This window comes from Crassostrea angulata, chromosome 3 (genome assembly GCF_025612915.1).
Source record: "Crassostrea angulata isolate pt1a10 chromosome 3, ASM2561291v2, whole genome shotgun sequence".
Lineage (NCBI taxonomy): Eukaryota > Metazoa > Mollusca > Bivalvia > Ostreida > Ostreidae > Magallana > Magallana angulata.
The window spans coordinates 11,882,143-11,908,285 of record NC_069113.1 but is presented as its reverse complement, the minus strand read 5'-3'; the positions used below and the strand labels follow the sequence as shown (position 1 = coordinate 11,908,285).

The 26,143-nt window shown below is 37.8% G+C and overlaps 2 protein-coding genes and 1 non-coding gene across 17 annotated transcripts; 1 reads left to right on the top strand and 2 right to left on the bottom strand.

Annotated features, from left to right (window-relative positions):
* Nucleotides 1–704: 704 nt before the first annotated feature.
* LOC128176189 (ankyrin repeat family A protein 2-like) lies at nt 705–12,590 on the top strand. 2 transcript variants are annotated; one of them, XM_052842331.1, is made up of 10 exons: nt 705–821; nt 1,139–1,319; nt 1,598–1,741; nt 10,265–10,426; nt 10,548–10,612; nt 10,964–11,027; nt 11,135–11,200; nt 11,332–11,555; nt 11,657–11,804; nt 11,941–12,590. In XM_052842331.1, exons 4-10 carry the CDS (start codon nt 10,366–10,368, stop codon nt 11,982–11,984), a joined length of 672 nt encoding a protein of 223 aa, XP_052698291.1. In that variant the 5' UTR covers nt 705–821; nt 1,139–1,319; nt 1,598–1,741; nt 10,265–10,365; the 3' UTR covers nt 11,985–12,590. The 2 variants fall into 2 exon arrangements, with proteins under 2 accessions (XP_052698291.1, XP_052698290.1); XM_052842330.1 differs by lacking the exons at nt 705–821; nt 1,139–1,319; nt 1,598–1,741 and having other exon boundaries at nt 10,185–10,426.
* Trnar-ucu (transfer RNA arginine (anticodon UCU)) lies at nt 1,648–1,720 on the bottom strand. Its single transcript has one exon. It is a non-coding gene; the product is annotated as a tRNA-Arg (tRNA).
* Nucleotides 12,444–26,109, bottom strand: LOC128176188 (katanin p60 ATPase-containing subunit A-like 2). Of its 14 annotated transcripts, none has more exons than XM_052842315.1 (20): nt 25,958–26,109; nt 25,582–25,652; nt 24,880–25,049; nt 21,614–21,662; nt 21,026–21,076; nt 19,527–19,710; nt 18,926–18,961; nt 18,714–18,734; nt 18,225–18,245; nt 17,057–17,182; nt 16,882–16,959; nt 16,676–16,753; nt 16,077–16,175; nt 15,437–15,500; nt 15,028–15,146; nt 14,783–14,880; nt 14,594–14,701; nt 14,335–14,503; nt 14,068–14,170; nt 12,444–13,945 (listed from the first exon to the last, which is right to left on the bottom strand). In XM_052842315.1, the coding sequence occupies exons 1-20, from the start codon at nt 26,018–26,020 to the stop codon at nt 13,815–13,817; spliced, it is 1,839 nt and encodes a 612-aa protein (XP_052698275.1). In that variant the 5' UTR covers nt 26,021–26,109; the 3' UTR covers nt 12,444–13,814. The 14 variants fall into 14 exon arrangements, with proteins under 14 accessions (XP_052698275.1, XP_052698279.1, XP_052698277.1 ...); XM_052842319.1 differs by having other exon boundaries at nt 19,527–19,674; XM_052842317.1 differs by lacking the exon at nt 18,225–18,245.
* Nucleotides 26,110–26,143: the final 34 nt, after the last annotated feature.

The window sequence follows — 26,143 nt, the reverse complement described above, 5'->3', positions numbered from 1 at the left end:
GAAGTGTTCATGTAATGTGTTGGCATAAAGACTAAAAATTTAGTAACGTTTTGTTATTTTTTGTGAATAACACCACTTTATACCCATAGTCTTAGTTCTATTACACTTTAATGTTAACAATAATCAGCAATATCGATTGAGATGCAAACAAGTGTTACATTTTTTTACAGTGTAGTAACAGAGTTAAACTGTTGTAAAGTTTATAATTGATTAATGTTAAACTTTTGATATATCACAAAGAAGAAATTTCGGACTTTCCTGCCGATTTTAGTTAAGGATGGGATGTGTTTCTTTTAGAGAGGATGGGATGTGTTTCTTTTAGAGCTGCTAATTACAGGTCTTTGATTTTGAGTATTTCAGAATTATCAGCTGATAGTTGCATCCTCTGTATGTCCGGTAGAAGAAAAATACATACACCAGCTGCATCGCTGCACTGCTTCAGAGAAGCATGTTTCGTAACCTTATGACATTATATCATAACAAAACATCATCGACCAAATAGCATTTATCATCAAATTGGTTCGCCGTTGATTCACACATTTTTATCGTAACGGGGAAATGGCGGGGGGGGGGGGGGGGGGCTCTTAGAAAGTCGTTATATGCCGCCCTGTGGTCAAGGTAACGAACCCTCTTATCCTACTACCCCCTCCAAATATGAAATGAATTCATCTGAAGTTGGGATGTTTCCCGCGTCCGCGACTACCAATGTTCTAGAGGCTACATTGGGGCACGACACCGTTGGTGATATCTAAACCCACGAAGTGAAGAGGTGGCCATGAACTGTGTTTACTATCATGATGAAGTCAGGTAACGTTAGACAAGTAAGTAAAAAAATCGCAATGGCACGCGTATTGGGGTATTAATAAAGTAACGCATTTTGTCTGTTTGTAGTTTAACATTACAGGTTCTGCCATCGGTTGACGGTCTTCTTACTGGTACTGGTGGTGCTACCTTGACTTAAATGCAACAAAGCGCTAAATCTTATAAAAGGTTTTTAAAAGCGCCATGAAAACTAATGGACAGCAATTGACCGGCTATATTTAGACTGGCCATAGACGCCATGGCGAATCTTCTTACGGAGATTATATAATCACCCATGTAGTTAAACGCAATAGGTTATTAATGCACTTCCTTCCAGACTCTTGTGAACTGTCCATGGGGAAACGATGTAGAATGGCACCCGAGGTCCAACAAACTACATATGGTACACCACATCCTTTACGAACACGCAGTCCCGTGGATACGCCAAACTCGATGATGGGCTGCAACTCGGCGCATCGAGATAATCGGATGCAGGAAATTCTGGCGGGCTTTTAGGGGTAAATTGCCCCAACCCAGGTTATTTAAGTATAAATGAATAATTCATAATGATATATTACATGCGTGCGTGTTTTCAGATTAATTTCATTTTACAATTTTTATTTACACTTTGTAGTTTGCATTTTTTAAATTAAGTATTTTTTAAGTTCGATGCACATGGCAGCTAGCGAGTTCACGCCACTGTGGCCGATGCAGATATTTTTGCAAATATTCAAAATGGTAACGATAGTATTGTCGAATCAGTATCACTTTCTGTAGTCAGCTTATTTTCTTACAGTCGGACAGTGTAGTAGCCATTCAATATTGGGAGAAAAGAAAGAAAAAATGCATCCACGGCGGGATTCGAACCCGCGACCTCTGGATTAGAAGTCCAGCGCGCTATCCGCTGCGCTACGCGGACCTTGAGAAATAGGGAAAAAAGGTAATTTTTATTGATTAAGTACTTTTATTAAGTTTAAAAAATTACATTTTCAATGTAATTGACATCATTGAAATTCAATATGCGTAAAAACATTGGAAATATTATGGTATATATTATGACAATGCTCGTATAAATTGTAATTTCGTTCATTTCGGATTACAATCGGTTTTGTATACTAGTCTACTACAATGTACTTCCTACTTGAATTTTTGGCCTGTTTTAAAAAACGAGGTATAGAATAGGGTACATTTTATATCCTATAACCAGGCACTATAACCAGGATGTGCGCATGCGTGAACCAACTTTCCATCGGGATCGGTAAACGATTGGGAGGAAATTCGAAAGCTATTTGGAGGAACTTCGAACTGATATATGTGCAATTTAAAAATGCGATTTTTATATGAAAAATATGATCAGAAGTGATAAAAATGTTATGTACATTAGATTTTACACCAAAAGATTAAATAAATAATTGAGAGAACAATCAAAATCAATGTTACAGAAAAACAACAGGCACTTAGCATCGGAGGGGGGGGGGGGGTTGGAATGGGGGCAGGGACACGGGACTGCCCCCCTCCAGCACACGTTTTATCGCAGCAAATATTTTTCTTGAATTTACTTATAAAAAAGTAAATTAACATACAGTTGCACCCCCCCCTAATGTTTTGGGACCATGTAAAATTTGAAATGAAAGAAAGGAAATAAACTGTGAAATTGAAGTTAAAGGTACACTTAGCCCCCTACCCCCACGGATTAGGATTTTCAATTATTTAAAAAGTATTTTTGAGTTGGGTTTTTTTTTTTCAAGGCAAGATTGGATAAGTCTGCCCTCAACCCACTTTGCTACGATGCTAGGTGCCTGAACAAAATATCATGGTTTCATTACATACATGTATGCTAGTATAAAGACTTTATGTAAACCAATATTATCTCGTGCATTGTTCCATTTACCAGGTTCTACAAACACCTTAGTCCAAAATAAATAAAAAATGCAAGACTAGGAGGGGAAGAAAGATCGAAGAAATCTATTTTCCTTTATTTTTTTTACTCAGGAGCTATTTTGTTGGGGGGGGGGGGGGGTATTAGGGGTGAACATGTCACTGACCCCTTGTAGATCTACCCATGACTTATCACCAGGGTCTGTATACACAAAACCAGGGTCAGTATACCCATCATCATGGTCTCCAGGGTCAGAGTACGTATCACCAGAGTCTGTGTGTCCATCACCAGAGTCTGTACACCCATAACCAGGGACAGTATACCCATCACCAGGGTCTCCATACCTATCACCAGGGTCAGAGTACGTATCACCAGAGTCTGTGTGTCCATCACCAGAGTCTGTACACCAATAACCAGGGTCAGTATACCCATCACCAGGGTCTCCATACCTATCACCAGGGTCAGAGAACGTATCACCAGAGTCTGTGTGCCCATCACCAGGGTCTGTACACCCATAACCAGGGCCAGTATACCCATCACAGGGTCTCCATACCTATAACCAGGGTCAGAGTACGTATCACCAGAGTCTGTGTGCCCTTCACCAGAGTCTGTACACCCATAACCAGGGCCAGTATACCCATCACCAGGGTCTCCATACCTATCACCAGGGTCAGAGTACGTATCACCAGAGTCTGTGTGCCCATCACCAGGGTCTGTACACCCATAACCAGGGCCAGTATACCCATCACCAGGGTCTCCATACCTATCACCAGGGTCAGAGTACGTATCACCAGAGTCTGTGTGCCCATCACCAGGGTCTGTACACCCATAACCAGGGCCAGTATACCCATCACCAGGGTCTCCATACCTATCACCAGGGTCAGAGTACGTATCACCAGAGTCTGTGTGCCCATCACCAGAGTCTGTACACCCATAACCAGGGCCAGTATACCTATCACCAGGGTCAGAGTACGTGTCACCAGAGTTTGTGTGCCCATCACCAGGGTCTGTATACCCATAACCAGGGTCAGTATACCCATCACCAGGGTCTTCATACTATCACCAGGGTCAGAGTACGTATCACCAGAGTCTGTGTGCCCTTCACCAGAGTCTGTACACCCATAACCAGGGCCAGTATACCTATCACCAGGGTCAGAGTACGTGTCACCAGAGTTTGTGTGCCCATCACCAGGGTCTGTATACCCATAACCAGGGTCAGTATACCCATCACCAGGGTCTTCATACTATCACCAGGGTCAGAGTACGTATCACCAGAGTCTGTGTGTCCATCACCAGAGTCTGTACACCCATAACCAGGGCCAGTATACCCATCACCAGGGTCTCCATACCTATAACCAGGGTCAGAGTACGTATCACCAGAGTCTGTGTGTCCATCACCAGAGTCTGTACACCAATAACCAGGGTCAGTATACCCATCACCAGGGTCTCCATACCTATTACCAGGGTCAGAGAACGTATCACCAGAGTCTGTGTGCCCATCACCAGGGTCTATACACCCAAAACCAGGGCAGGTATACCCATCACAGGGTCTCCATACCTATAACCAGGGTCAGAGTACGTGTCACCAGAGTTTGTGTGCCCATCACCAGGGTCTGTATACCCATAACCAGGGTCAGTATACCCATCACCAGGGTCTTCATACTATCACCAGGGTCAGAGTACGTATCACCAGAGTCTGTGTGTCCATCACCAGAGTCTGTACACCCATAACCAGGGCAAGTATACCCATCACCAGGGTCTCCATACCTATCACCAGGGTCAGAGTACGTATCACCAGAGTCTGTGTGTCCATCACCAGAGTCTGTACACCAATAACCAGGGTCAGTATACCCATCACCAGGGTCTCAATACCTATCACCAGGGTCAGAGAACGTATCACCAGAGTCTGTGTGCCCATCACCAGGGTCTGTACACCCATAACCAGGGCCAGTATACCCATCACAGGGTCTCCATACCTATAACCAGGGTCAGAGTACGTATCACCAGAGTCTGTGTGCCCTTCACCAGAGTCTGTACACCCATAACCAGGGCCAGTATACCCATCACCAGGGTCTCCATACCTATCACCAGGGTCAGAGTACGTATCACCAGAGTCTGTGTGCCCATCACCAGGGTCTGTACACCCATAACCAGGGCCAGTATACCCATCACCAGGGTCTCCATACCTATCACCAGGGTCAGAGTACGTATCACCAGAGTCTGTGTGCCCATTACCAGAGTCTGTACACCCATAACCAGGGCCAGTATACCTATCACCAGGGTCAGAGTACGTGTCACCAGAGTTTGTGTGCCCATCACCAGGGTCTGTATACCCATAACCAGGGTCAGTATACCCATCACCAGGGTCTTCATACTATCACCAGGGTCAGAGTACGTATCACCAGAGTCTGTGTGCCCTTCACCAGAGTCTGTACACCCATAACCAGGGCCAGTATACCCATCACCAGGGTCTTCATACCTATCACCAGGGTCAGAGTACGTATCACCAGAGTCTGTGTGCCCATCACCAGGGTCTGTATACCCATAACAGGGCCAGTATACCCATCACCAGGGTCTCCATACCTATCACCAGGGTCAGAGTACGTATCACCAGAGTATGTGTGCCCATCACCAGAGTCTGTACACCCATAACCAGGGCCAGTATACCCATCACCAGGGTCTCCATACCTATCACCAGGGTCAGAGTACGTATCACCAGAGTCTGTGTGTCCATCACCAGAGTCTGTACACCAATAACCAGGGTCAGTATACCCAACACCAGGGTCTCCATACCTATCACCAGGGTCAGAGTACGTATCACCAGAGTTTGTGTGCCCATCACCAGGGTCTGGATACCCATCACCAGGGTCTCCATACCCATCACCAGGGTCTCCATACCTATCACCAGGGTCAGAGTACGTGTCACCAGAGTCTGTGTGCCCATCACCAGGGTCTGGATACCCATAACCAGGGTCAGTATACCCATCACCAGGGTCTCCATACCTATCACCAGGGTCAGAGTACGTATCACCAGAGTCTGTGTGCCCATCACCAGGGTCTGTATACCCATAACCAGGGCCAGTATACCCATCACCAGGGTCTCCATACCTATCACCAGGGTCAGAGTACGTATCACCAGAGTCTGTGTGCCCTTCACCAGAGTCTGTACACCCATAACCAGGGCCAGTATACCCATCACCAGGGTCTCCATACCTATCACCAGGGTCAGAGTACGTATCACCAGAGTCTGTGTGCCCATCACCAGGGTCTGTATACCCATAACCAGGGCCAGTATACCCATCACCAGGGTCTCCATACCTATCACCAGGGTCAGAGTACGTATCACCAGAGTCTGTGTGCCCATCACCAGAGTCTGTACACCCATAACCAGTGTCAGTATACCCATCACCAGGGTCATCATACCAATCACCAGGGTCAGAGTACGTATCACCAGAGTCTGTGTGCCCATCACCAGAGTCTGTACACCCATTACCATGCAGGGCCAGTATGCCCATCACCAGGGTCTAAATACTTATCACCAGGAATAGTTTACGAATCAATAGGGTCTGTGTGCCCATCATTAGGGTCAGTATATCTATCACAACAGTCAGTGCACTTATCATCAGGGTTTGTACATCCATTACCTTGATCAGTAGACTTTCACCAGGATAACTGTACCTATTACCTATCACCAGAGTTAGTTTACCCAACGGCCGTGTCAGTGTACGCATCCGTGGGTCTGAGGGCCCATTTCCAAGGTCAGTATACCTATCACAAGAGTCAGTTCATTTATCACCAGTATATCTATCACATTCTCTATCACCAGGGTCAGTATACCTAGCGACAGAGTCAGTGTACGTATCACAAGGGTCTGTAGCCAATCACAGGGGTCAGTATGTATCCATCACCAGAGTCGGTATACACAAAAGTGTAGATATTATAAGGTCAGCATACGTAACACCAGAATCTCGAAATCTATAACCAGGGTAAGTATAACCATCACCTGAGTCAGTATACCTATCACAAGGGTCATGAGTGTACGTATCACCAAGGTATGTGTAATCTTCACCAGGATCAGTATACCTATCACCAGGGTCACTCTACTTATCAACAGGGTCAGTATTACCTGACTCAGGTAATGGATATACAAACCCTAATGATAAGTGCACTGACTGTTGTGTTAGGTATACTGACCCTGGTGATGGGCACACAGACCCTATTGATGCGTACACTATCCTGGTGAAAAGTATTAAGACCCTGGTGAAGGGTAAACTGACCTTTGTTATGAATATACAGACCATGATGATGGGCACACAGACCCTAGTACTACGAACACTGACCCTACTAAAAGGTATAATGACCCAGGTGATATGTTTACAGTTCTGGTGATACGTACTCTGACTCTGGTGATAGGCATTATGACCCTGCTGATAGGTATTGAGACCTTGGTGATGGGTATACTGACTTTGGCTACGGATGTACAGACCCTGGTCATGAGCACACAGACTCTGGCGATACGTACTCTGACCCTGGTGATAGGTATTGAGACCCTGGTGATGGGTATGCCAACCCTGGTAATGGGTGTACATACCCTGGTGATAGGTATACTGACCCTGGTTATGGGTGTACATACCCTGGTGATGGGTATACTGACCATGGTTATGGGTGTACAGACTCTGGTGATACGCACTCTGATCCTGGTGATAAATATGAAGACCCTGGTGATGGGTATACTGACCCTGGTCATGGGTGTACAGACCCTGGTGATAGGCACACAGATTCTGGTGATACGTACTCTGACCCTGGTGATAGGTATGGAGACCCTGGTGATGGGTATACTGACCCTGGTTATGGGTGTACATACCCTGGTGATGGGTATACTGACCCTGGTTATGGGACTCTGGTGATACGCACTCTGAACCTGGTGATAGATATGAAGACCCTGGTGATGGGTATACTGACCCTGGTTATGGGTGTACAGACCCGGGTGATTGGTATACTGACCCTGGTGATGGGTGTACAGACCCCGTTGTTGGGCACACAAACACTAGTGATGGATATAATGACCCTGGTGATAGGTATGGAGACCCTGGTGATGGGTATACTGGCCCTGGTTATGGGTGTACAGACCCTGGTGATAGGCACAGAGACTCTAGTGATACGTACTCTGTCCCTGGTGATAGGTATGGAGACCCTGGTGATGGGTATACTGACCCTGATTATGGGCGTACAGACCCTGGTGATGGGCACACAGACTCTGGTGATACGTACACTGACCCTGGTGATAGCTATGGAGACCCTGATGATGGGTATACTAACCCTGGTCATGAGTGTACAGACTCTGGTGACTGACACACAGACTCTGGTGATACGTACATTGACCTTGGAGACCCTGGTGATGGGTATACTGACCCTGGTCATGGGTGTACAGACCCTGGTGATAGGCACACAGATTCTGGTGAGACGTACTCTGACCCTGGTGATAGGTATGGAGACCCTGGTGATGGGTATACTGACCCTGGTTATGGGTGTACAGACTCTGGTGATGGGCACACAGACTCTGGTGTTACGTACTCTGACCCTGGTGATAGGTATGGAGACCCTGGTGATGGGTATACTGGCCCTGGTTATGGGTGTACAGATTCTGGTGATGGGCACGCTGATTCTGGTGATACGTACTCTGACCCTGGTGATAGGTATGGAGACCCTGGTGATGGGTATACTGACCCTGGTTATGGGTGTACAGACTCTGGTGATGGGCACACAGACTCTGGTGATACGTACTCTGACCCTGGTGATAGGTATTGAGACCCTGGTGATGGGTATACTGGCCCTGGTTATGGGTGTACAGACTCTGGTGATGGGCACGCTGATTCTGGTGATACGTACTCTGACCCTGGTGATAGGTATGGAGACCATGGTAATGGGTATACTGGCCCTGGTTATGGGTGTACAGACTCTGGTGATGGGCACACAGACTCTGGTGATACGTACTCTGACCCTGGTGATAGGTATGGAGACCCTGGTGGTGGGTATACTGGCCCTGATTATGAGTATACAGACCCTGGTGATGGGCACACAAACTCTGGTGATACGTACTCTGACCCTGGTGATAGGTATGGAGACCCTGGTGATGGGTAAACTGACCCTGGTTATGGGTGTACAGACTCTGGTGATGGATACACAGACTCTGGTGATACGTACTCTGACCCTGGTGATAGGTATGGAGACCCTGGTGATGGGTATACTGACCCTGGTTATTGGTGTACAGACTCTGGTGATGGGTACACAGACTCTGGTGATGGGCACACAGATTCTGGTGATACGTACTCTGACCCTGGTGATAGGTATGGAGACCCTGGTAATGGGTATACTGGCCCTGGTTATTGGTGTACAGACTCTAGTGATGGGTACACAGACTCTGGTGATGGGCACACAAACTCTGGTGATACGTACTCTGACCCTGGTGATAGGTATGAAGACCCTGGTGATAGGTATACTGACCCTGGTTATGGGTGTACAGACTCTGGTGAAGGGCACACAGACTCTGGTGATACGTACTCTGACCCTGGAGACCATGGTGATGGGTATACTGACCCTGGTTATGTGTATACAGACCCTGGTGATAGGTCATGGGTAGATCTACAAGGGGTCAGTGACCTGTTCACCCCAACCCCCCCCCCCCCCCCCCCCCCCCAACAAAATAGCTCCTGAGTAAAAAAAAAAAGAGAAAATAAAATTCTCCTTTCTTCCCCTCCTAGTCTTGGATTTTTTTATTTATTTTGGACTAAGGTGTTTGTAGAACCTGGTGAAAGGAACAATGCACGAGATAATATTGGTTTACATAAAGTCTTTATACTAGCATACATGTATGTAATGAAACCATGATATTTTGTTCAGGCACCTAGCATCGTAGCAAAGTGGGTTGAGGGCAGACTCATCCAATCTTGCCTTGAAAAAAAACCCAACTCAAAAATACTTTTTAAATAATTGAAAATCCTAATCCGTGGGGGTAGGGGGCTAAGTGTACCTTTAACTTCAATTTCACAGTTTATTTCCTCTCTTTCATTTCAAATTTTACATGGTCCCAAAAACATTGGGGGGGGGGGGTGCAACTGTATGTTAATTTACTTTTTTATAAGTAAATTCAAGAAAAATATTTGCTGCGATAAAACGTGTGCTGGAGGGGGGCAGTCCCGTCCCCCTGTCCCTGCCCCCATTCCAACCCCCCCTCCCCCTCCGATGGTAAGTGCCTGTTGTTTTCCTGTAACATTGATTTTGATTGTTCTCTCAATTATTTATTTAATCTTTTGGTGTAAAATCTAATGTACATAACATTTTTATCACTTCTGATCATATTTTTCATATAAAATCGCATTTTAAATTGCACATATATCAGTTCGAAGTTCCTCCAAATAGCTTTCGAATTTCCTCCCAATCGTTTACCGATCCCGATGGAAAGTTGGTTCACGCATGCGCATATCCTGGTTATAGTGCCTGGTTATAGGATATAAAAAGTACCCTATTCTATACCTCGTTTTAGTGTTTAGGCTGTTATTATCAAGTTATTTACAAAAATGCAAGATACTAAATCCGCTAAGTGTAAAGAAGATGAAAACATAGAAAGACAGCGCAGAGGCTCTAATTCGGGAAAACGGCAGGGTGTACCGGCGGCTCTTAGACTCATGTCCCCGTGTGACAGTGACCAAGAACTGAATGATTTGGAAGTAGCCAGTGTTTTAGAGGGTAAAATTATTGAAAGAAAACTCATGTAGATATTGTACACGTGTTTGAAAATATGAGCATGTTGATAATAAAAACTTTACAAACCTTCCCTCTGATGTGATTTTACTCCTACTGTTTGCAGGAAAACAACAAGGAAATGACTGTTTTTCACCAACAAAGTTAAAAAGGCATGAAACACCTGTCAGAGTAGGTAGAAGAGCTTTACATTTATAACAGTATGATGTATGATCATATCTTATCTACAATGCACTTTTGGGGACAAAATAGATATGGATTTTTATAAAAATGTTAATGTTCTTTATTCAGTATTGTTGTGTTGGGAATGACATCTGATGCATGGATATTATATTTTTTGTCACACTGAACCTTCAGCTGCTCAGGGCCATGTAAATACAATGTATATTAAAATATGTAAAATGAAAATCAAACAGACACTTCATTATTTTATTTGCTTATTTTGCTCGTCATACATGATTTAAGTTCTTCATTATTCATAATTTAATAGAATGAAATTAACAAACAAAAGTTTTATTTTAGCCAACAACTGTAATGACTAATTTGCAAAGAGGAAATGTGCAAACAACAACTCCATTATTTAAGAGTAAGTCAGAGCTTATTATTCTAGTGTTTTGTAGAAATATATAAACATTGAATAAATATGCAGTAAATGGCTCCATTCTTTTTACTGTTTTACATCTATTTGTTCAGATATCTCTCTTCACCAAATGGCTGCACAAGGGGAGCTTACACATCTACAACAAGAAATTAGCGATGGTATGTTTTGTTATGAAAATTTCTGTACTACATGTAATGTAGATTGGGATTAATAATATTAATAATCATATGTACATTCAAAATATTTTACTTTATAATGCTTAATTACTGGTATGCTGTATTATTTTTAGGATGCGATGTGAATAAATTGGACACTAATGACATGACAGCTCTTCTATGGGCATGTGCAAATGGGCAACAGCCAGCAGTGGAGTTCCTAATAAAGTCAGGGGCTGACATCAACATCTCAGGAAGTCATGGGGAAAATGCCCTGCTAATGGCAAGCTGTAATGGATATCTGGGCATTGTTGAAATTCTACTTAAACTTTGCATGGATATAAATGCCACTGATGAGGCAGGTGTTTTTTACATGCACATACACTTGTACTTTTAAGACTGAAATTACCGTACATGCTCATCAGGAATTGGATATTGATCTATTTTGATTTTATTTAGACGGGTAACACAGCCTTAATGTATGCAGCCTATGGGGGTCATGAGAGTGTTGTGAAGCTGTTACTGGAATCTGGAGCAGATATCACTACTCAGAATGAGGACAATATGAATGTGATGGACATGGTTGTGGGACAGGGAAACAAAATCAGTATGTAGAACACAGAACATTGAAAGATTGTCATCTTGAAGTATGCATCAGTATCTTAGACTATCATCACAATATGCAAGACTAGACAGAGTTGCATTTGTGTGTGGTATTGAACTTTCTTTCTTTTTCATTTCAGTTCAGCAAGTTATTGAACGACACATGCTGTCATTATTTGAATGACTGTAATTCTTAAAAAGTCCAACAAAAACTGCGCAGTTGAGTTTGGTTCATGTTGAGACTGGCCATTATTCACCACTTGCAGAAAGTAAGCAGACAGCATCATGAGCAAGTTTGCTGGACAGATTAAAGGCAAGAAAGTGCAAGTCAAACTGACTGCCTTGATGACCAATGGCTAGATTGCAGCATCAAGCTAACATTTCATTATCAGGAGTATGACTGAACGGCTATGGCCTGAATCAACTACCGGGGTATTAACATGGCATGTGTGTCTGTTTTTATTGCTTAGTTAAATGACTAGTTTTCAACAGAAATTTGTGATACTGAAAATATAACTCAAGTTTCCTTGAGGAAATGAACAATGAAGAATGAGTATCGTTTTCAAATACAATCCATCAATATCTCTTCTGATTTGAATACTTATTCATATTCATAGACAAACAACAAATATATTTCCTTAAAATCAGAAAAAAATAATTTTATTGTATAAATAAATTACATATATGTATCTTGTTTATTCAAACTCCTTAAATTACAATACTGTGTGTAGTATATTACACAATTATGGACGGTTCACCAACTCTATGCAAATAAATAAATAAAATATCAGTAAGTTGTTTCTTGTGACTCGCCTATCACAGTTACCAAGGTAACTAACACAGCAAGCAAATCACAGCTGGCCTATTTGACAACAAAAGTACATTAATATATTGAACTCTGTGAAAGTGCACATTACTGTATGCATAGTGTCACACAGCCAGAAGAAACATTTAATCCTCTGTTCTGTGTTTAGAATCACAGTTCCACATTGCACAAATCAATCTGAAAACAAAATTGATATAAAATATTTAGTCTCTGTCACCGAGAACATTTTTTGCAGTTAAAATATGTTGGTACATGTTCATACCTCTCGGACAAAAATATGTTAAGGACCTGCAATAACTAATTTAACAAAACTTCTAGTTGACAGATGATTTTTCCTGTATGAATCACGAAGGGTTTAAAAACAGATGTCTAAAATACATATACAATATCGCATACTATACATAAGATTTTTAAATACTAAACAACCCATCCCCATGATAATTAGGTAAACGGCACACATATGTTTACCTATGGTAAGGCAAGTAGACTATTAAACTATAATACTGTTGAATGCTAATTGATATGTACTACAATAAGTATTTGACACAGCACTTGGTACACTCAAAACACCTCAAATAAACATGTTACACAGTCACAAAAGACAAAACATGATAAATTAAGCACTTTTTTCTTTCAATTCAATGAAATGACTTGAAGATTTGTAAAGAACTGAAAAAGTAAAATTCAATAATTTGAGGTAATTGAATTTTTTGCTCTGTGCACTATTCTGTCAAATGTCAAGGTTTTAAGATAGTAAACATCATTTTACATGCATGTACATTTTACCTTGAATATTTCTACAGCAAGTACATTACAGGTACTTTTGATGCTATTTGAATTCACAAGTAAAAATGACTAGAAAGTTGAGGGAATACAAACATCTTTCTAATTAAACATACTATCAATTTAACAATGGATTTTCCAAGTTTATCAGATGTGCAAAAGAACATTAAGACAAAGGTGATAAGAACAAAAAATAGATGTTGTGTCATGGCTATCACAGAGAATATCACATCAATAAGATGATGTTATTATGAACATTGTCCTCTAGCTGAAGATGGAGAACAGAGTATGTTTTCAGGACGGACTGAAACAAATCCACTTTGTTCCCTCCACTACTATGTGTGACAGAGGCCCCCTGACTTGGTAGGGGACAGGCTTGCATGGACAGCACGCACTGTATGCTGCTCATACTGACTCGTACTCCCTCTGCCATGCTGCGTATCGCTCTTTCATTCTGCCTGCCGAGGGTTTGGTTCTGTCGATGGCTTTCATCACATCGGATGTGGTGATAGTATCAAGGCGGATATGAAGGTCACCTGTGAAGATTCAAAAAAAAAGGTTATATAAAATAAATACACGCTAAAATGTAAAAGCTTGGTTCAAAATTTCATTTATTGAAATGAAAAGATTTTGTTAACTGAAAGTCTGTAAGAATTACCATGATCATTTTTCTCCAAGGCATCAAAGATTTTTCTGACAGGCCTCATGGCTGCTTCTTTACAGACCAGTCTAAGGTCGGAACCAGAATACCCCTCTGTTTTCTGATTAAAGATAAAGATGAATTTAACATCATACAAGGTGTACTGTAGCTAAATACTGTAACTAAATACAGGTAAACATAAATGTCAGTAAAAAGTATATGCTGTAGCTACTAAAGTGAACACAAATTCTAATTGCACAATGTACAGCAAGCTTAATGACTTACTGTAGCTAGGAGATCATAATCGAGATTGCTCAGTAGTTCCAGCCCCCCTTCTTTAGGTACAACAACAGTGGGAAGATGATGTTTGAACATAGCTTTCCTGGCCTCATAAGTGGGCAGATCTACAATAATCCTCTTCTCTAATCGACGAAGCATTGCTTGATCCAATTCCCTGTGTCAAATAATAATTTATACATTTTTTTTTACATGTCACATGTGTATATTTGATGAACTTGTACTGGGAGAGAAAAAGGGAAATTACCATGGTAAATTGGAAGCTGCTAAGAGAAAGACTAAGTCATCAGTTTTGGATAGACCATCCATTTGCACCAAAAGTTCCGTTTTCATTCTCCTACTTCCTTCATGCTCCCTGTTGATGGAAATAGTTTTGATGACATAATCTAGTTGCTATGTGAAAAATTCACATGAAGGAAAAGGAATAATCACTTACCCACTGCCCCCTTGGGATCCTCTTTGACTCATTATAGCCTCCAACTCATCCAAAAAAATCGTGGAAGGAGCATAGAACCTAGCCATTTCAAATAGCACCTACCATCAAAATAAAAAAATATGAAAATATGCTTAAAAATACATTCAAGTCTTTAGAGTTTCATTAATTGGTCTTCAAGAATTTTCTTTCCGGAACAAAGAAATGTGTAATAATTAAACTTGACAGCACAGAGAGACTTTCCTTACCCTGACTAGTTTTTCGGAGTCACCTCTCCATTTACTGACTATACTTGAGGCTGATATATTGAAAAATGTTGTTTGGCATTCTGTGGCTATTGCTTTCGCTAAGAGGGTTTTCCCTGTACCTGTAAATGGATACACATGTCTGTCACCAAAACCACTCTTTAAAGCACAATGTACATGTTACAAACTCTTGACATTAAAAACATCATGTGAATGAAAACACATCATTGTATGCCATAGAAAAATTATGTAACTTATATTATATACAAATATAACATTCAAGTAAGGTCTGAGAATTTAATTTGCTTCTAGATCAACAATGATCAGGTCCAAGAATAATTTAAATTTTTTAATTACCCTAGATACTATCAGAAAAAGAGTTCAAATGTTTTTTGAAAATTGAGTTATTTACCTGGGGGACCATACAATAAAAGGCCCTTCCAAGGTGAAAGGATTCCTTTAAATAGTTGAGGATACTGAAACAAGAAAATACCACAAATACACCAGTTTATTATACCAGATACATGCCACAGTTATACATATTATACAAATGCACATAGACCCAAAATCTCTCAAGGTTGAGTGAAATAATAAAGTCCATGCATTTTCATTATAATTTGAAAGTAACAGTATGTGATGATTTAAATTCTAGGAAAAGTTTAACACTAAGGTAAACTTTTATTAATTTACATATATACATGTATTTAAAATATCCAGAAAATCTTGCACTGAATAACTAAAGAGCATATAAAAGATATCTGCAGTAATAGACCAGTGGAGGATCCCTCTAATACAGTCAAACTTCGTTATCTCGATCTAGATGGGACTGTTTAAAAATTTGAGATATCCGAGTATGCGAGATATCGAGGGTAAAATACTTAAAAAATAAGTTGTTGGGACTTACAAATCACTTCGACATATCCATTGTATTCGAGGTATCAGTGTTTGAGATATTGAAGTTCAACTGCAATTAGCTTGGATATAGTGAGAGCTAGGGAGAGGGAGAAACAATGAGTGATTATATGTACAGTAAACCCAGTCTTTTAAATTACCTTTATTGGGTAAACAACTGCCTCTTTGGAGAGTCTCTTGGCTTCTTCCAAGCCAATTATATCATCCCATTTTACATTGGGGTTTTCAGAGTAAATATCCTGCCAAACAAAAGATAATGTAGTAACTTATTATCTTACTTGTACATCATAGAGAGGTTCTTGTTAGAATAAGTCTACTATATCTATAATAATTTATAACATTTTTTAAAAAATAATAAATTTTTTGATTTTTTTTTTCACACTTATACTACAGCACAATTTAAATACTGTGTTTGACATTTTTATAGAAGGTACGTAAAAATTAGAGCAACTACATATTTGCTCAGTTAAATCAACAAAAAGCAGTTTACAAGGAAATGTACCAGTTTAATATTAATATTATAGGATGAGGTATATGCATTAGCCTTGACCTTTCTAAAATAATCCTCATAAAATGTTCCATTCATTGGATAGAAGGAAAATACAAGGGTTTTTTTCAAATATACTTTCTTTTAAAACATGAAAAGGTGCGGTCTAAATACGGACATTGTAACCTCTAGATATCTTTGTATGGAGCAAGACTGATGCACATATCATTAATTAATTAATCTACATCTTACCCTACTAATGACTTGAGCTAATTCTCTCCATTCACTGTTGTAGCCTACATATCCACCAAGCGGCTTTAGAAGACGATCCTACAACAAAACAATCTTTTAATGAAAAATACCATTTACAAGTAAATACATATCAAACTGTCCACAGGATTATTTATCAGCTATCAGGAGATTCCATCAAATCTGATAGGTTAATATATCTTACTTACCTGACCATCCATTCCTTCTTCTGCGTTTAACTTTGTGGCTTCATTGATCATTGATCTGATGTCAATGATCTGTCCAGGCTAATAAAATAACAAAATGGTACAGCTATAGCAAAGCACATATTACGTGTGAGGTAGAGAAAGTCTGTCAAAGAGAGAAAGAGAGAGATTGGAGTACCTTGCCCCTCCTCTGGGCGGGGTCCTCTACTGGTCGGTTATCTGGGTTGTTGTTGTTATTGCTGCCCTGGACAGTCAGTCCTTGTAGTGCTAGCCCTGGGTCACTACCATTAGTCACTCCATTCATCTGGAAATAAAAGGTCCATTTCAAAGTTAAAATATAACATTGGAGAGACATAGAAATATATTACAGGCTTTAAAGAGAATTGAATAAAATAATAAAACATTCTGCTCTCAGACAGTATAAAACTGTGAATTTTTACAAATTCAGAAAATGCACTAATATGTGCCAAAAAGATAAAAAGACAATTGACAAACAAAGCATAAACAATTGGGATGCAGCTTCTCATGCTTATGATTTGCAAAATGAAACACTTTTAACCCAGAAAGCTTTCATGCTTTTATGCAAACCCACAATACTTATTTTTCTTGATTATTATAATAAAACACAAAAGCTAAATATTACAAGACAAAAAAAGCTTGCATTGATTTTATGTAGGAGACAGTCACAGAGCATTTCACAAATAATATAATACATGCATTACAGAAATTTAAAACATTCAGGTATCTATCTTCATTTTTAACTATTAAAAAACTAAGATGAGAGTTTAAAAAATAAATACAGCATACAGCTGTGTAATTTATATATAGGGGTTCCCCTTACAATTCATATCTAGAGATGCAAGTTAGTTCAGGGCATATTGTAAAATAAGATCTACTCTGTGTGGAGTGCTTATATCAGAGAAGTGGATGAGGTTTAGATTGATAAGCCAGCCACACTCAAAGAATACAAGCCACAGAGTGAAGTCAAGAAAATGTGTTACAAAGATTTTAAGTATTGTATTTGTATATAAGTGCATGAGACTGCACTGAAAAATGCCCAAAACCTTCATGAGATAAGCTACGGTATTATCCTTTCCATAGTCAGGCTGGTCAAATTCTATTTACCAAGAAATCCCTTCTACCTCTATGTTCATTGTGATTTTCAAAAATTAGAAACATTAAGTTAATCTATCATGCATGCATTTTAGGACTTCAATTTGTTACTCCACGACAGCAATATATACTCTACTCTACATTGATAACTGGATATGAAAATCAGGTTTGAATGACATTAGTCACACATGGCAGAACTGACTGCAAATTAACTGCTGAATCATTTGACTTACTTTCATCATGTCCCTATAACTCTGAAGAACACAAGGAATATCTTAATAATTTTTCTCCAAACCCTTCAAAAATTTGACCCAGGTTGGATAAATTTAAAAAAAATTTGTTATTTTTTTTCCAGTCTCAAATTGTGATAAGTAATTGGGTTATCAGTAACCAACTTCAAATTGTAGAATAATACTGGACAGTACAAAAACACCATAAAGATTTGCAGTAAGTGCGAACTTCAACTCAGTGTTTTCTTAGATTTACAATTTTCCTTTCTTTCATAAATATCAATATCAAGACCAAGAGTACTTTATAATATAGAAAGACTTTACTATCAAAAATCAATTTGAATAATTTTTTTCTTCAAAAAATCAATGAATTTCTACAATACAAATGAATGCACATGTATGTATTAATATATGATCTTCACAATGATATATTATTAGCAGTTTATTGTAGATCTATAAATAGCAGTGTCACACAAGTCAATCTACATTTACCTTGAATTTATTGCCCTTAAACTACAGAAAGTATAACACATTTTTAATCCTTTTTTTAAATAAATATACGTGAAATTTCATTTACACATATATCATAAATTGGTTGTCAGTGAGTTGATCTGACATACGTAGACAGCTTTAAAAATGGTTGGTTAGCTGCATGTGGATACATGATTCTAAAAAGTAGTGAAAATGTCAGAAAATTTCATTACCTTTATTTCGTTATCAGACACTACCACCCGGCACAGCTAAAAAAATGTGGAAGAGGAAGTTTGAGGTTGCCATGGTAACTTGACATCAGCCTCATACAGATAATGAAATTTTTGACAGAAGAGTAAATGATGAGGATGTGCAAGTGCAACTGACAAGAGATCATGCACACTAAATAGCTACTGCGTCAATCAGCAATTCAATTCATCAAACAGTATTTAAGCTAAAATCAACATGAAGACACATCAAATCAAAAGCTTGAGTCAGAAAATCCAATGATAATCCCCATCGAGGTTTAATTTTCTTGTTTTGAGAATGACTTTCACTTTGACACAGTAACTACCGAGTTTGAATATGATATGAATTAACATTTGTCAAGAAAGTTAATGATAAATTTATCAGTTTTGCATCTTGACAATGTTGAGTTAATTGAGCAAAACTGGTCTCAAACGAAATGTGTTGACATATCAAAGCCAATGTCTTTCAGCAAATACAATATTTGCAGGTAAAATCCAGAAAAGAAACATCTTCGGCTTATATAAGCAAAAAAATACCACTGCACTTCTAAAGAGACATAACTTATCTAGAGCAAGAGCTGCATACCATTTTCTCGTTCTTTTCTGGTAGTCCGTTTGGCCTTCGTGTTGATGACTGGGTGGCCCGTGCTTGCCTTCCCCCAGGCTGTACCCCTGACTTTGGTCTCCCCCCGGACACTGGGGGAGGGGGACTGGCTCGACCATTCTGTGGAATTCTGGGTAGAGATGGAGTTGTGGAAGCTGAGTTTTTGCTGTAAAGTGATTGGCAGATGAAATGAAACGCTATGAATGCAGCTGCTGCAAGCTAGGAAAATGAGGGTGAATAGCAGCAGTCGGAATCAGAATCACTACAAATATGTGCAATTAGACGTATTATTTAATCCAAACAAATACGTGTTACAAGACTTTGCTAAATCCTTTGAACTTCAGAGAGCGAATCATGGGAGTTCTTTCAACAAATTGAAAATTTCATTCCATTACAAAGATACTTGACAAATTTAGAGGCAAACAATTGGCTCATTACATGTTTATGCAAGTTGCAAATTTTTTGCTTATTGGCCTTCAATCTATACATTCATTAATGAATATGTTATTCTATTTTTTCAGTGTTTTTGTCAGTCAAACTAGCATCACTTCTACCAGCAATCATGTTTTGATAGAATATCATCCAACAGCTTGATTACTTGCATATATATTTACTGCTAGTATTCCTGGCACCAGTTATTGACATATAAATACAGGTCATCTGATTTGATGTGTGTTACATGAAAAAGATCTGATATTAATAAAAATTTGTTAAAAAGTTTAAGTACACTACAAATGTACGTACAATTAAGATATTATGACGATATTCATGCATTGATGTACAGAATATTACATATACAATTGAATGACAACAGAATGACTGTTATGAACAAATATGGTTGTGCACATTTAAGAATATGAAAATAATAACAAGGCCACCTTTAGAAACTTTTTTCTTTGCCCTCTCCAAACTTAATGTTCAAAATCTGAGTAGGTGCTAGAGAATTTATATATTTTTTTCAATGTTTTGTAAGAAAAAAAATCTGCAAAATATTAGATTAAAAAAAAGAAAGAAGATTTTTTTGTGTGCAGATAGTTGATCAAACAAGTTTCAATGGAAAGATTCATGCATAAGGGCAAACAAAAAGTTTTCAAAAGGTGCCCAAAACTCTTTTTATTTTACTTGAAGCCCTAGACAGACTGACAGTTGCTATGTTGCAGAAACAAAACAATACATATCATAACAATTTTTACTTATTTCATAAGTTTGAATTTTTCATGATCGAGACATAAACTGTTTTCTTGCATGGTCAGTTAGCTTTTGAAATTTTGAAATTTATTTCTATTTTCACAAATTTACACGAATTCACAAATTTTAAAATACAAATAATATATTAGATGAAAACGTGCTTTTAAAAGCACAAAATAGCACTACAAACTGCCCAGTGATAACCAATTAGCATGCTTTCTAATTAAGGAGGTGGAGATGTTATACAATATGGCTGGCTCAATAGTGTCTCCACCTGGTGTACAGTTACATACCCGTTAAGTTGATGGGCAGACTGAGAGCCCGACTTCACTCGCCGTGTTAAACTTTTGACAAATACACAATAAAACTTAATTTTTTTCCCTCCAAAATATTTCAAAATAAGTATTTTGTTTTTAAAAAATTTTGAGAATCTTTAAAAGGTGTTGACTTGGTTAAGATTATTAGGTAGTGGGATTAGAGAATAAAAGTGTGGCAAAGCTCTCATTATGAGAAAAGCGCAGAATTGATCGCATGCAAACATATTAACTCATGAATCTGTAATATTAATCTTTTTTATATTTCTTTAAATTTAATAAGATTGTATTAAACAAGTTTTGACCATGCATTTAGAGCGTTAACAATGACAAAGTTATTTTACCAAGTAAAAATTTGCAAAGATAAAGAATTAATTTCAAAAAATATGAGCTTAATTAACTCGCCCAAAAAATCATTTGACCAGTATTGGGGATTCAGATTATAATTCATTTGAGAAAAACACAACAGGGAAGTCAGAATGTACTTGAACAATACAAATTTATATGAATCGAATAAATTCAAATTAACACCTGTAAATTTAATGATGCCAAATAGTACTAGCTCACCTGTTTGTCCTTGTTGCGACCTTGTGAGACCCGCCCCTTCTGTCTCCAGCTATCAACAGAACACAAAGAAAGTGATTAATCTTTCAGACTTTTAATTGATCACAAATTATCAGCATGCAACGTACATCATTGTGCATTAAAATTAATTTCTGATATAATCCAATCATCAATTTTGTATGAAAGTTATCTTGAATCAATAATTTTTTTAATGATAGTTTTACTGTTTTACGTCCCTTGAAGAACTGAGTAGTATATCGATTGCATGTTGTAGAAATTGCTGTGTTGACAACAGAAATAGCACATTGACAGCCTAACCCCTTCACCCACGTTCAAGACAAATCAGTGCAAGAGGATGAAGTATGTGATTCACAGCATTTTGTTTGCCGGGTTAAATTTAACTTGCTTTAAAAGAAAATTGCTATGGTTGATGAATTAGTACTTGTTCTCAGGAATTTTTTTTTTAAATGATGACAAAAATCCTATAGAGAAAAAAATTAAACTTTTTTTCAAATTTGTAAGTTTATACTGGTATATCTGTGGTGCATCATTCAATATTGCACTTTATTTAAAAGCTGGAGTTTGAAATTTTCATCATTTATCTAATCTTGCTGAACTTGCATTGAATGTGCAAGTATACCTAGTGCCCAATTGACCCATCGACAGCAGCTAGGGTGTGTATAGTATATATATATATATATATATATGTACTAGCCACTAACAGTAAGACCAAAGTCCCCTTAATCTTACCCATAGTCAAAGAACCATCAATTACTAGAGGAAATGAAATCTTTAATATTCATTTGGTAGCATTACTGATTTATGATCCTGACTTGCAAGTACCGGTACACTTTATGAAGTATACACTTTATAAGGTTACAAAAGAGCATTTCAAAAAACAGATGACTGATCAAGTGTTTATACTATCAATCATTATGAACATCATAACATAAAATCAAGTTGGTTAATAAACTGCACATCACACACATTGCAAAAAACTTGCAACATTATAATAAGAACAAGCAACGAAGTTATACATGTTTTAATTAGAAAATGTGAGGAAATTTTCAGCAGTATGAGCCGAGTTCATCAAGAGATCAAATACTGAAATCTCAATTTTGTTCTTTTATATGAATAATGGCTCTCTACCAAAATTAGAGTAATATTGTAAACATCCCCCCCCCCCTTTTTTTTTTAAAAGATACTTTTAGAAATTGCTCCTATGTTGAGTAGAAGGAGTTATATAAGAAGGTATGGGATACCTCAATATTGTGACATACTTTCTCTCCAATAAATACTGGTAAACAATAAAATTAAATGTAATGTAAGTTATATATTTTACCTTTCATAATTTTTATGTCTATAGATTTAGGTATCAAATATTGATTTGCATGTCTTTGGTTTGAAACCTACTGGGGCTTTTACAATTTTTACTGGTGAGGAACTTTAAAGGTTATCGATTATATTTTAAATACATGTATGTACATTCATCCACATGATAATCTCAAGGTGTCCCATACCAGAGTAAGAATCTCAAGATGAACTTTTAAGCTAATTTAAACAACAGCAAAGCACAGAACAAGTACCTGGAAATCCTGTAACAAAAAATTCAACCATTCATTAGTCTGCATGCTAAATATTAGAGGCTCTAAGGATTGATACACAGAATCTCTTTAATGAACAGTACTGTGACACTTTGGTACTATTGGTACAAAATTATCGTAGAGCCAAGATTGATGAAGAAACATATTTATATTACATTGGGGAAAAAATGAATGAATGAAGAAGAAAAAATCAAAAAATTTAAAATTTGACTGCTAGTGTTTCATACTAATTAAATGATAGTGAGAAGAAGAAAAAACAACTACTTGTAGTATGTTTTCATGCAAAATTAAAATGTTACATTACCTTTTTTTTTAAGGTATTAAGGGGTTAATGTAACAAAAAGTATGATATCTAAAACAACATCAAACATTCTCTTGTTTGTAATTACCAAAAGTTAACAATGGAACTTACGAATAATATCTGAAATAGGACATTACAGATGAAAATTTAAAATTCTAAATTTATTGCAATTTGTGTAAAACTTTTTAAATAATACTATTATTGTATTGACATATCTATCTCTACTAATCTAGTCTCTGGTATTACCATTTTACAACTATGTGGATGCATAATTAAACACAGCTAGGGAACAATTGCGAGAAGTATCTGGCCATCAAGGATTTTAAAATCTTACTATTACTTTTATAACAAAACTTCAGGAATTATGATTTTACTCTCTCACAATTTAATACAAAACTGAAGAATACCGGATATGCCATTTTTGAACTTGCGTAAAATAAGGAATCTACAGTGTTCCACTAACATAAGGATATATGGAATGGCATATTCATTTTGGTTCATATCAACCTGAAATATGCTTTGGTAACCCTTGTTACATGTAAATATGTAATAATCCAATGATAAACTCTATAGAAATTGTTGAAGGAAAGGATAATAACCCCAGATCCTGGGAGGAGATTGCTACAGAGATGCAGCTCTCAAAAAGAAATCAAGGTAACTAAATAGAAACCAAATATCTTCTTCCAAAAAATAATCTTTAGATTTTATCACCAGTTTACATTGTTTTTTGTGGTACAGTGTATCATCAATATTTGTTAGGCACAAACTTTTGTTGTTGAGCTGATCCACAAAATCAAATGTCCATTGAAGTAAGAAATGTGCATGACAACAACATGTATTGGTAAAGCCATTGCCCACAAATTTATGTATCCTTGAAACTGTGTTTCACAGAATTCACAAAAATTGATGCCCACAAATATTGATGAAGTCACTGCCATGGAACCTTTGATTTTGTACACATTTACCTACTTCTTGTCACATCATTTGCCAAAAGCCACATGTCTGCAGAGGCCTGTCAAATCACTGGGAACCAGTAAAATTCAAAACTGGATAAGCCCAACTTGGTGTACTTTCAAAGTCACTTTTAAATGAATGATGTAACAAAAGTACAAGGTAAATGTCTAAATAATATTTTGTTATCATGGTTTTTGGCAAATAGTATTGCAAAAATTCAAAATTAAGCATATCTTTTTTAAGCAAAACAAAACTATAGTTTTTCATATGGGACGAACTACATGTATAGCTCTTCCTTCTAGAGAACAGCAATTCTGCAGCTGAGAGAGGGATAGAGAATGAGAAAAAAGCTTAAACCTGACCAATCTTGTTTACTTGATGCATTGCATTAGTCAATCACCATTACTTACCACTTTGTGGTCCTAACTTTTTGGTGATTTTGGGATACTTAGAGAATTTGACATAGTAGTACGACTCATATTCCATAAGAATGGTCTCCAAGTCAATGTTGTCACAGACTTCATATTTACTGAGGTCAATGTTGGTTTCCCTTGCTAAACTTTGAGCTGAATCCACATACCTAAAATTCAGTATGTTATTTTTTATTACAAGTTAGAAAGGTCATTTATTACTATAGTAATTTTATAAAAAATTCAGTAGAGAGAATCTGAAAAGTTATGCCATATTTAAGACACTATGGTTTTATTTATAAAGCCTTTTAAATGAAAAACTAATATACATAATTACATATATTCCAATGAAGTGTTATATATTATATGGAATATGTTAGAACCATTTCTTTTTTTACAAAACCTTGGACTTTTGGTAGGACATAATGTATTCTTGCATCAAAACCAGTAATTCAAAATGAATCTGGTTTCGAATGAAATATTCATAGATTTTGTAGTTTTAGCTCAAATGCCAGACAAATCTTGTTGATTACATAGAGCTATGGGCGGCCTATGGCTAAGCAGCCAACAATGAAATAGACAGGCCTATGTCGCATTGTTGTTTGACAGAACTACAAAAAGTCAAAGCTCTTGTTAAAACAGTTCTAAAGTTCAGGTGAATTGTTTAATCTTTTTTTTTTAAATTATCAACCCTTTACATACCCTTCTTCGTGCATATAATTCAAAACAAGAATTAATAAGTTTTTCTTTCTTGTATCAGTTCTCAGCTCATCCTGAAAATAATGTATGCATAAAATATAATTCTTTTTTCATAATGTGTATTATAATGTAATTTGTGAATGTAATTACTGCAATTGGACACATAAACATAATTACAATGGCAAAATATAGAGTGTTCTCTCATAATTCTAAAATGGGTGTTAACAAACTATTCTATATAATTTAACAAACTGACATATGATTTAACTTAATCAAGCACATGTTTAGACTTTTTAACACAAGTGTTATCATCATACACATCTTGGTAGGCCTATTAAATTTTGCCTTTTGTGAAATTCGTGATCAAAATAGACATTACCGCCTCTCTGGCTTGGTTAGCCGTGCGGATAGCCTGATAGCTTAACTCAGACATCGGATTCATTACACATTTCCTTCTGACATTTTTCCAACTTTTCGTCGTGAAGAAATACAAACATGGCTGACGTCTAGTAACGCTGAAGTATCGTCGTATTCGAGACTTTTCTAAATTTCTTTTCCTTTCAAA

What these genes read in the sequence shown, in the direction of transcription:
- LOC128176189 (XM_052842330.1), top strand. Translation starts at nt 10,258, where the DNA reads ATGCAAGATACTAAATCCGCTAAGTGTAAAGAAGATGAAAACATAGAA. An exon ending in ATATAAATGCCACTGATGAG is followed by an intron (nt 11,556 to 11,656) that starts GCAGGTGTTTTT and finishes GATTTTATTTAG; the next exon opens with ACGGGTAACACAGCCTTAAT. An exon ending in GGGACAGGGAAACAAAATCA is followed by an intron (nt 11,805 to 11,940) that starts GTATGTAGAACA and finishes TTTTCATTTCAG; the next exon opens with TTCAGCAAGTTATTGAACGA.
- LOC128176188 (XM_052842315.1), bottom strand. Translation starts at nt 26,020, where the DNA reads ATGAATCCGATGTCTGAGTTAAGCTATCAGGCTATCCGCACGGCTAAC. An exon ending in CTAACCAAGCCAGAGAGGCG is followed by an intron (nt 25,653 to 25,957) that starts GTAATGTCTATT and finishes CATTATTTTCAG; the next exon opens with GATGAGCTGAGAACTGATAC. An exon ending in GCAGCTTCCAATTTACCATG is followed by an intron (nt 14,504 to 14,593) that starts GTAATTTCCCTT and finishes TATTTGACACAG; the next exon opens with GGAATTGGATCAAGCAATGC.